This window comes from Notothenia coriiceps, unplaced genomic scaffold, assembly GCF_000735185.1.
Source record: "Notothenia coriiceps isolate Sejong01 unplaced genomic scaffold, NC01 NC01_scaffold00037244, whole genome shotgun sequence".
NCBI lineage: Eukaryota > Metazoa > Chordata > Actinopteri > Perciformes > Nototheniidae > Notothenia > Notothenia coriiceps.
The window spans coordinates 16,339,997-16,351,694 of record NW_011369945.1 but is presented as its reverse complement, the minus strand read 5'-3'; the positions used below and the strand labels follow the sequence as shown (position 1 = coordinate 16,351,694).

At 38.2% G+C, this 11,698-nt stretch overlaps 1 protein-coding gene across 1 annotated transcript in view; it reads left to right on the top strand.

Annotated features, from left to right (window-relative positions):
• Positions 1-11,698, top strand: part of LOC104965358 (receptor-type tyrosine-protein phosphatase alpha-like) — a 30,329-nt gene that overhangs the window by 5,364 nt on the left and 13,267 nt on the right. Inside the window, exons 2-3 of the mRNA XM_010794314.1 lie at positions 1,156-1,336; positions 1,779-1,861. Of these exons, the coding sequence (XP_010792616.1) occupies positions 1,156-1,336; positions 1,779-1,861 (264 nt within the window). The remainder of the gene's footprint in view (positions 1-1,155; positions 1,337-1,778; positions 1,862-11,698) is intronic.

Here is an 11,698-nt window from a genome sequence, read left to right as displayed (position 1 = left end):
ATATTTTTTGTATTACATAGAGTTTATTTATGGTTTTTTTGTAATGAAGTAAGTACTGTTGACGCGTGGCTTTGAGATAGCATCACAGGACCACTGAGGTACCCACGTTATACGGTATCCGCACCAGCAATCCAATCTGTTGCCTTATTGTATTTATATTCTTGTACATTGTAGATATTCACGAGCTTTGTTTTAGGATATTTGACAATAATTTTCGGAAATTTAGATTCTACAATTATACACAACACGATGGCTATTAAGTACTGGTGATTGTAACTCATATCGAGAGAAACTATATACAAAGAAGCAAGGACAAGAGCAAGTGCATCGGCCGAATCTCACATCTCCAGCCTACGAGAGGAGTACTAACGTGTCTGCCCACTTGAATCGATGGTAAAGTCGTTCTCCCCAATTTAACGACTGTATATAAGACCAATGATAGATTGTGGTAGTGCCCGACACGTCGCTCGGGCGTAGATCCATCGTGATAACGATAGTAGCCAGCCCAAAGTACATACGTATTTGATGAGGATGTTCTGAGCAACACCAGAGTAGGCAGATCATCGCCGTTTGAGTGTAGCATAAGACGAATTGTCGTCTTCCTGGGAAGAGACGCCTACCGTCCTGCGTCGGACGTCTACTTGTAAGCTTCATGTGTCTTGTGTGTGTACTTATGACAAAAGGGAGGGTAGGTTTTCTCCTATTTTCGAGAGGATACCAAGGTAGGGTGACATAGAAGACAGTGAAGTTCCCTAGCTATCGCATGCATAAATCAAGGAGTGTTTACGTTATACTTTCATGTGATATTTGTCTTATGAGATTTTTTACTAATTCACGGGACCACTAAGACGCAGTATGTGTAATAACCGAAGCGTATTTATCATATATCGGCTCATTGCACCAACCACCGTGTAGTAACAGGTATGAGTGCTTACGGTAATTGGTATTAATCTTCGGGTGACTACCTCGTAACCTGAGGTGATATTTTTTTATTAAAACACCAGAGGTCTAGGTTTTTGTTCTTTCTAACAGAAAAATAATCGTTAGATCAGTCGACTAATCGATGAAATAATCGCCCGATTAATCGTTTTCAAAATAATCGTTTCCCCCCAGCACTAGTAAACAGTATTTGATTCTGTATTTGTCTCTTTTCAGTGCACGGTGCAGGTGAAGCTGGAGTTGGGCCACAGAGCCCAGCTGAGGAAGAAGGTGACATCAGAAGGCTTCACCCACGACTGGATGGTGTTTGTCCGAGGGCCAGAAACCGGCGACATCCAGCACTTTGTAGAGAAGGTCGTGTTCCGCCTCCACGATAGCTTCCCCAAACCCAAAAGAGGTGAGACTAGTGGATATCACATAGCCGGGGAAAAAACATCATATTTCTTGTCTTTGTTATTTCTAGCTTTTTTATAAATGTGTCTTCACTGTAAATCCCTAAGCAAATTAGATCCAATTAATGATTGATTTGTATGTTTCACAGGGTTTTGTGTTTAAGTAAACAACATCTTAAACTGGGCGAAGTGGACAGCATTTTCATTATCATAATAATTGTGAAAAAAGGTTCTGTTTTCAATCTTCAGGTTATTGTTCCTCACATTGAATTCATGGTAGTTTCTTGTTTGCCATGACATGTTGTTCTCAAATTAATATGACATAACTTGTTTTCATTTTAGAGAGAGACTTTTATTAATTAATTCAGTTATTAGAGCTCAGTCTATTGATAAATGAAATGTGAGTAATCGAATTGCTGCCGTTGGCATGCATGTGTCTGTCTGCAGTATGCAAGGAGCCGCCGTACAAAGTGGAGGAGTCGGGCTACGCAGGCTTCCTCATGCCTATTGAGGTTTACTTCAAGAACAAGGTGAGATAGACTGGACACTGATAGTAATCTGTGTAGTGACTGTCTTTGCAGAAAGGATGAGTTAAATGAGTTGCGAATTGAATATGGTTTGTATTTGTACATTGATTTATACATGTTGTGGGTGGTACATGATGGAGTCTGCAATTATTATGGATGTAGTACTTGTGAAGTGCACGGACACATTTACAAACTGAAGAAGGTTGAGCATAGACTGCCTGTTATATGCTGGAATCCAGTCATGTTAACCAGGTTAACTCGTTAACTTGATTAAAGAAAACTGGTTGTTCCTTTTTACATGATGACTCTGAAATCAGGTTATTGTCCAAAGGATAGAATAATCTGATTACTTTAAGTGCATGTAGATTGTATAAGTGCTGTGCAGCGATGGTTTAAAATCCTTCTTGGACCATTTGTTTTGTGAATGGCTTGATTCTGGAGGTCCGCACTAACACACTGTCCTGTAGCAGTTATTATACATGCACTTAGCCAATCAAAGAGCACCATTGTGTTGGTTAAACTTTTATGAGAGGAGCATTTCTCTCTTTAAGTGAGGGAAATAAAACGACCACATACTATTATGCCGGCACCTTTAAGTCTCCATGAGCCATTAAAATGAATGATGAAAGAAAGAAAGACCCACTTAACTCTCATTATAAGATAAGGACGGTGCTTAAGAGAAATGCGCACATTAGTGGACCTGTCTCATGCAGGTCTTTATAATATTAAACCCCTGGACAGGTTACATCCTCCTCCTACGTGCTAATACACATTGGACAAGTCTGTAAAAAGATCAAGGTAATACTTAAAAGACTAGAGAAGTTAATGTCAGCAGCCATTAATCCATCTGATTTAATTAAGACGTTTTTGTTTTTCAAGCATGTCTCGATGCCTTTTCTGCAGCTGTAATTGCCGACTTCTCTCCAGCGTTTCTCAGGAATGTTAGTTGATTGTTATCAGCACGCCGGCTCCAGCTACGTCTATCTGTTTTATTGACTTCCTGGTAGGGCTGCTCGATTATGGCAAAAATCATAATCTCGATTATTTGGGTCAATAATTGATATCACGATTATTAAAAACGATTATCCATTTCCTTTGAAAACATCAATTTATTGGAGAAAAGAAAATGTGAACAGTATGTTTGTAACAGTTGATTACCCTGAACTCTAAGTATAATTCAACTGAAAAACCAATACAAAAAATTAATAAAAAAATAAAAAAAGTAATAATAAAAAAATAATAGTTTTATTTCGATTACGATGTTTTCGTNCTTGCTTCTAGATATATATGCGACGCTAGGGATGATCTCGCGCGCGATCTTGTGACGATTCTCTCTGACCAATCAGCAGTCGGGAGTGTTGACGTCACTAGTTCAGCCCTGGCCCTGGCCTGATAGAACCACGATTTTATGGGGCCGGATAAAGAGGGAAAAAGTACCCGCTAGCCGGTGCTACGCTATATGGAAAGGCCACCAAAAACTGGCGTGGCCGCTTGAGCACGATTTAAGGACGCTTAAACGGGGCTACCCGCTGCAGTGGAAATGCGCCATAAGTCAATATAATGAGATATTAAGTCAATATAATGAGATAACTAAGTCAATATAATGAGATAACTAAGTCAATATAATGAGATATCTAAGTCAATATAATGAGATATTAAGTCAATATAATGAGATAGCTAAGTCAANAGCCCTGGCCCTGGCCTGATAGAACCACGATTTTATGGGGCCGGATAAAGAGGGAAAAAGTACCCGCTAGCCGGTGCTACGCTATATGAAAAGGCCACCAAAAACTGGCCTGGCACGATTTAAGGACGCTTAAACGGGGCTACCCGCTGCAGTGGAAATGCGCCATAAGTCAATATAATGAGATATTAAGTCAATATAATGAGATAACTAAGTCATTATAATGAGATATTAAGTCAATATAATGACTTACAGGATTTTTTTTTTTTTTTTTCTGTGGCGCAAACAGGCTTCCATATTAAGTAGATGGGCGTGACTTCACCACTCTATTATTTTCTGCCTCACTCATGAGAGTAACAGCTGGCGAAATTACAGCCTCGCCTACTGATTTCAAATGTGTGCTCTAAAATGATATTTACAAATGACTATTATCATTATCTTAAGCAAGACAATAAATGGCAAAGATATGTAGAAAATAAACGTATTTGAGATACGTTCATAATGAACATAACGTGGGAGAAAATACGTTTCTAGCTAAACGTAATTGAGAATACAGTTTAGTTCTGTGGGAACTTAATTTTTAGGAGTCAGGGTTATTTTCAGAGGAGAAGAGAGAGAGGAGAGAGAGGAGAAGTTAAAACTAAAATCGTCACAACCCTATCAACAGAGAAGCATTTCCCCCCTGGAGAAGAGTAAGAATTTAATATAAAATAGTTTACCTGGAACTGAATTTAAATGAGTTTTTCCGCCCCCAATTTGGGATTTATTACTCAATTTGACAAGGGAAAAACATTTCTTTAAAACACAGAATACAGCCCTGTTGTTCCAATCTATTCTCTCTTGTCTTTTTTCCTGTAAATGTCTCATCTGCTCTTCATAGATCCAGGCTCACTGTCTGCATCGACAAAGGCTCTGTGGGTGCTGAAGGAGAGCACAACTAAAAGATAATGATAGAGATACGTGGAACATGTGGATGCAAAAAGGCTCTTCATGTCTATTGAGCATTTTTACACACAGCATTCAGAGTTATTAATCATCAAAATCTTCTGACACACCAAGAAGGATTTATTGACCTTCTGGTCTTTCTCTAGTTGTTAGCTGTTCCAAACATACTTCAGGTTCATGCAGTGAGATTATGTGTGAAGCTGCGGCTACTTCAACTTTATTAAATAATGTGCCTCGGGATAATCAAAATCTGTGGTCAGCAGTTTCAGATCCCACCTAAAGCGCAACCTGGGCTGGAGCTAGCGATTTGCTACACAAAAATCCTTTAAGGTGTTACTTAGTCTAATAAGAAAACAAATCTGCAACACACTTAAATGGTAATCAATACTGACAACATTAACAGAGAGCCCAGTAAAGAATGTTGTTCCTTGAAACAGTCAATTACTTTTCTAAAGTAAAACAAAGCCTCCCACATATTTTACACAGCCAGCCTTTGAGACCATACTCCATCCGTAACTGTTTGGGAAGGCAGGGTGGACAGTCACACTCACGCACAAAACTGCAAAACAAAGTCAATCATTCTTCCAGAATGACTCCCCCCTCCCATCAGTTGGATCACAGAAGCACTATCTAAGGATGAAAAAAAAAACCTCCTGCCCTCCTGCCCCTCCATCTAAAGCTCCTTGCTTGCAAAATCGTCTTGTTTCAAAAGCAATTTTTTCACCCACTGACGACATGTAATATGCACACCTTAGATCCTTTGTACAGATCTTTAAAATATGTCTGTGGATTGTTGATTTCCCTCTACATTTGATGTCCCTGTATTGATCTCACCCTCCATGCTGTAAGGCAAGGCAAGTTTATTTATGTAGCACCTTTCAACACAAGGCAATTCAAAGTGCTTTACAAGAAAATGGCATTTAAAAACAGTCATTAAAAAGAAAAGATAATAAAAATAAACATTAAAAGAAAAAATACATGATTAAAAGTTACAGCACAGTTTAAGATATGAATAGTTCAATTAAAAGCAGCGGCAAAAAGAAAAGTCTTCAGCCTGGATTTAAAAGTAGTAAGAGTAAGAGAATTAGCGAAAGCAAATTCCACCAAACGTCGGTCGTGTGGTCAGTCACACACACCACGTCCTGTTTCAAACACAGACAGGCACGTACACTTTCTGATTCATATCGCTTTGCTATTAGTGCCAGCTCATAATTCATATGCACACTAAATGTCAAATAATAATTATGTTTTAATTATAAAGTTCTAATTTATGCAAAGCTCATTTCACTATAATGCTTTATTTTAGGACCATTTATTGAATCACAGGACGATGGCTGATTAACACTTGATGTGAATAGGGACTGCCTTTCTACCTTATACGTTGAATGCATAAGATATTTGGTATTTTCCTTAGTATTCTTGTGTTTCAAACCTCAAACTGTGGCCGTCAGTCCTTTTCTGCACTAAATAATTATTTCCAGACTGAAGCTGGCGAGGTGACCTGTCTCAAATGTTACACCGTCAACATCTTGACGATTACGTGATGTGGTTATTTGCAGGTTTATACAAATGAGCCCACCTGGTGTTTCTAAATTTCATTTGTGAGATAAAATGCAAATGTTATTCTTTTGTGCGTTATGGTGAGACTGTGCCTGTAATTGAATATGGAAAAGCAACTGGGGCAGTCACTATAGATACTCATTGTTGGGTGATAATTGTTGTTTCCGGTCACATCACACTGAACCCTTCATTGTCCTAATGTAAATGATGCGTCAATGTTTGAAAAATGACCGTCACTTGTTTACAAGCAGATCACGAGATACAAATGTTCTCCTGGTTCTGTTTTTCTTTTTCCTCTACTTTACATCACAATGGTTGTCCCATGATTTAAATTAAATTCATGTGCACTAATGTGCCCGTTTTGATTGCTATCAGTCCACATCGGCCATGACAGCTTATTCATGTTTGCTCATTTATTCAGCGTAACTGTTCAAGCAAATTATGCTGCTGCTCACTCACCAAACATCTCTTCCACATTACACTCAGTCATTTTGACATACCTGTTGAAAAAGTAGTTAATTGTTAAATACATCCTATTATTACAAGTCTCAACTATATTACAGTACACTTACAGTACATAGAGAACAAGTAGTGGACTATATTTAAGTATAATGATTTCATTTTCTTCTCCTTTATACATTTACTCAACTACATTGATGGGAAAAATATTCAACTTTTTTTTCTGTGAGATATTTTTGACATCTTTAGTTATTAAGTAGGTAAGTAACTGAAACACCACACGGGGGATTATGAGACAACACTTTATACAGTAGTTATTTTGTCTTTTTGACGTTGTTGTCTTGTATATCTTTATAGTTAATTCCTCACACATTTGTGATTTTGTGTCTCTTGTTATTAATGTATTCTTTTTACGGTCGTTTTGCATCTTTTGTAGTTGTTTTGGTTTCATTTTTGGTTTCTTTTTCGTGGTTGGTGTGTATCTCTATTTTGTAGTTGAAGGCCATGGGAACCCTGCATGTTTGACTTTTTCAGTAATCCACCAATGCCTATCGAGCCAACGTGACCTCTTCAATACGCGCACTTCTGTGGACTTTGAATATAAACTTATTTGTGAAACGTGTTATCAAAGGAGAATATCAGTTTCCCTGGTGCAGTCGACATTGCAGTCGTGTTGAATGGGTATATCATTTGAAGGACACCAGCTTGAAATATGGGCTGCAATGTAACCCTCCTCACTACAACATGACGCTTGTACATGCATTTATAATAGAAAGGCAGGATACATCCATCAACAACATGTTTTGTAATTGAATTTCAGCTTGACAGCTATGGATTTCTTTGCTGTGGTTGTACATATAGCATGGTAGAGCAAACACTGAGGTCTCATCATGAAGGTGTATAGTGTAGTCAACTCAATTCTCCTGGGAACAGAAAAGACCATATAGGTGGAAGATAGATAGAGAGGGGGTTACAGCATTCTGACAGGCAGGTCATAGAGGATTAGACAGAAGACCGTTGAACAAGATGAATCACCTTTCACCCAGGGATGTGAACAAACATGTTGGGTGGCCAGACCTGCTGTTGTGAGAGTTATCAAGTAATGATTAATACCAGGATGAGCTTTGAAGACATTAAAAGAGTGGCATTTGCTGCCTTTAAGGAGCGACAAGCCAAATATATATAGGGGAAGAAGTGTCGAAGAAGAGTGTGAATTCCAGCCAAGGTGAAAGTTAATGATGTGTGGCAGACAGTGTTACATCGAGACTCAATTAAAACTGAAAAATAAATGAAGGAAGGATTAAAGGCTGACGGGTAATGACTTTGTGAGACAGATTTGTTCTTGATCACCTGCATTTGTTTCCCTGTCGGAGTCTTTGGCTGTGTTGTGGCTCTATTCATCTTTGTGATTACCAACTTTTTAAATAATGTCTTGTTGTTGTTATTAGTATCAATACATATTTCAGCAAAAGTCCCAAGCTTCTTTTTTTAATGTACGCTTTGCCACATTAACATGAGCATAAAACCATAAACCTGAATCATACATCTCAGGAAAATGCGATGTTGTCTTTCCTTGCCTGGTTTACCCGCACAAATATAGCTTTGCCTACTCAAAATCTGTAAATAATGTGTGCTTTACACACTCTATATCACTGTGACATTGATCTTCTGGTTAGAGCATGCCAGGGAGGATTTATTCTCTTTGGGATCCTGAAAACATTTGGAGGAGTACACTCGAGATGTCCTCACTTCAGGATTCATCCCACGTTACCGGTGTTTTTTCTTTCATCCAAAAGAAACATTGAGGGGCTCTGTGGTGTTTCAACCATAAGCCTACAGTCAGGAAGAGTAAAATCCCTTTACCATGTTCTTACATGTTGAAACCTCTCTTCTCCTTTTCTCTTCTCGTTTGGCTCCTTTCTTCATTTCCATGTCTCTCCCTTACTTTACTTGCCAAGATGTATCATCTAATTTCTCCCTCCTTCTCTTTCACTTCTGCCTTTTTTCTTTCTACCTGCTCTACTCCGCACACATTCCACTCTTTGTCCTAACTTCTGCTTGCTCCTTTGGTCTTTCTCTCCCTCCACTCCTCACACTCGCTTTCGCCACCTTAGTACAGTGGGCTAAATGGATATGATCTGCAGATGGAGGTGGCAGATAAGCAGTTTAATAAAATGAGAATTAATAACTTGCCACCAAACACGGACATTCTCTGTATTCTCTAAATGTCTCTCTAACCATATTCGCTAGTGTTAAAGACACTCCCTGTGTGGTGAGTTATTAGTTACACTCCCTGTGTGGTGAGTTATTAGTTACATTCCCTGTGTGTGGTTAGTACAGTTTGCACCACATCTTAAAAACACATTACAAACCAATGATTAAGCCTAACGGGAGGTCAACTTACAAACATGGTAAGGCTTGCAATACACCAGCAGAAACCCTGCTGATCTTTGCTGAAAAAAGTTGTAATGCTCTGTGTTTGTGTTGATCTCCATGACTTTCTGCACTGTGAAGTCAAGTCTTTGAAGTCTCTCGCCTTCGCAGACTTGAGGTGGTGACATAAATACGGCACACTGTTATGTGTCCACCATGGCAGTGACTTTGAGTCTGCAAAGGTGAAGATGGAGTCCAGGTTTCAACCAAATACCCCTCAATGTCAGGGCCGTCAAACATATGGTTGGCAATACTTTACCAGGAATTGTAGTATACTTAATCTTTTTGCCGATCTAGTAAAAAATGCAGGTAAAATGCCAAAATGTTGCTGAGATTATAGAACCAAAACATCAGGGTCAATCAATCAATCAACCAATCAATCAATCAATCAATCAATCAATCAATCAATCACCAATGGTCTGCAGCCTAACTTACAACAGCAAAGCTATTTTTATTTATTTTCTCTTTAGCGTGAACAGTTATATAAATGTGTATTGATGTAACATTAATTGCTAAAATAGTCTAGACTTTTAAGCAGACAACATTTTAGTTTTGCAAACATATGCAAATTCAATTAAAAGAGGAATGCTTTATGCAAGCTCCACAAGTGCTCCATTAAAGTCCTCCAAACAGTATCCTCACCAGTGTTGGGCAAGTTACTTGTAATAAGCTACAGTACATATTACTTACTGTCTTTTTTAAGTACTAAGTTACATTACAATATTACCGTCTCTGAAATGTAATGAGTTACACTACTTTTATATTACTTTTGAGTTACTTTCACCAAAATAACCGCATAAGAATGGCTAGGTATTTTAAATGGTAAAATGTAGTTTAGTGCAGCTCATTATACATCCAGTGAAGGGCAATGTGGTATAGCATAACAGCTGTGTAGGCCCTTAAGGCTACTAACAACTTTTATTACACGGCTGAGTTGAATACTCGATTCTGATTGTAAATTCTTAACATGTGACACGTTGTTAATACAGCAGTACAGACCACTGTCAAGGACTATCATGAAGGTTGCTAAGGAGGATCAAGAAAGAGAAAGGAAAATAGGTTAAAAGACGGAGCGCTGGACGTCAGATAAATCACTAGAAGAAGGCAGACAGGAAGTAAACACTAACAGGAACACGGAATGGGCTCTGTAGTTTGTTTAGTATATGGCCGTGTAATAAGCGGGATAATGTGCAGCGAGGCGATCCTTATGGGGAAAAGAACACCCGACAGGCTGATCAGGGAACCCGACGCGAAGCCTGAAGGGTAAACACCAGGCTAACTAACAGAGGTGGGGACTCGAGTCACATGACTTGCACATGTAGGACTTACTCCCACCTCTGCTTACTAATCTATGATAATCAATGTTTCTCTGGTGTCGGAATGTCTCGTGATGTTTGTGAATTATTTTGTAACTCTATAGTAATATATAGTATCTAATACAGTAATAGATAATTATTGGCATTTTATTTTTACCGTTAAATAACCATTTATACCCCTCAGAAGAAAAGAAAGCACAAAATAATAAAGAAGTAATGAGATAATAACATCGATGCAGACGTTATCAAAGTAAACACATAAATATCTCATTAAGAAATATAAAAACAAAGTTTAGTATTTCCCACTCTGAGTATGGATGAAGCAATCTTCCTCTTCCTGCAGTGATTGGCAGAAGTGGGCAGTGTGTGTGTGCGTGTGTGTGTGTGTGTGTGTGTATGTGTGTGTGTGTGTGTGTTTGGCCTATCATTACTATCCTTGTGGGGACCTAAATCAGTTTACAAAGTCACGTGTGGGGACTCGTCTCCCTTATGGGGACAAAATGGAGGAATCATTAATTTTAGGGTCAAGACTTGGTTAGGGTCAGGGTTAGTCATGTGTTAGTTATGGTTAAGGTTAGGATAAGACTCCAGGAAATGCATGTAAGTCAATGTAATGTCCCCTGAAGTGATGTATATACATGTATGTGTGTTGTGTGTGTGTGTGGTTGTGTGTGTTGGTGTTGTGTGCCCTGTGTGTGGTGTGTGTGTGTGTGTGTGTGTGTGCACGTAACTTTATCATGTACCTACGTTATTCATTCTCTATTATCTTTGCTATTTTAATGTTTCTAAGCGTTTTTATCTTTTAAGTCTTTCTATTTTGTAAAGCCGCTTTGAATTGCCTCGTGTTAAAAGGCTATAGGCAAGGCAAGTTTATCGCTATATAGCACCTTCAGCACAAGTCAATCAAAGCGGCTTACAAAAATGAAAGACATTAAGAAAATTCAATTTAAAGCCTCGATTAAAAGGCAAATATTAATCAAATAAACATCAAAAGAAAAAGATACGATGAATTAAAAGTTACAGTACATTGAATATATGAGATATCATTATATAAAATAAACTTCCTTGCCTTGCCATGTATATTATCAATTAGATTATTATGTTATATAAATATATACTTTAGCTACACTAATAATACAAAAAGATAACATATATTCATATTTGTTCATTATTATTAAAATAGAGGCCTCAGACTAAAGTACATTTGGAAAACGATTGCTGTAGCTATTGTGCAATTGGATTAATAGCCCCACCACATATAAAAGGTTGCAAAGTAGTAGTGTTGTTGTGTTGTGTGTGTTTTGTGTTGTTGTTTATAAAAGTTCCTCCGTAGCAGAAATCTATGATCCATCCTAAATCAGGGTTAATTCTGTTAGTTTTACAAATGACGTTCTGAAGTTGATCTCACTGTTGTGCTTGTTGTGTGGTGGGTCTGTGTGTGTG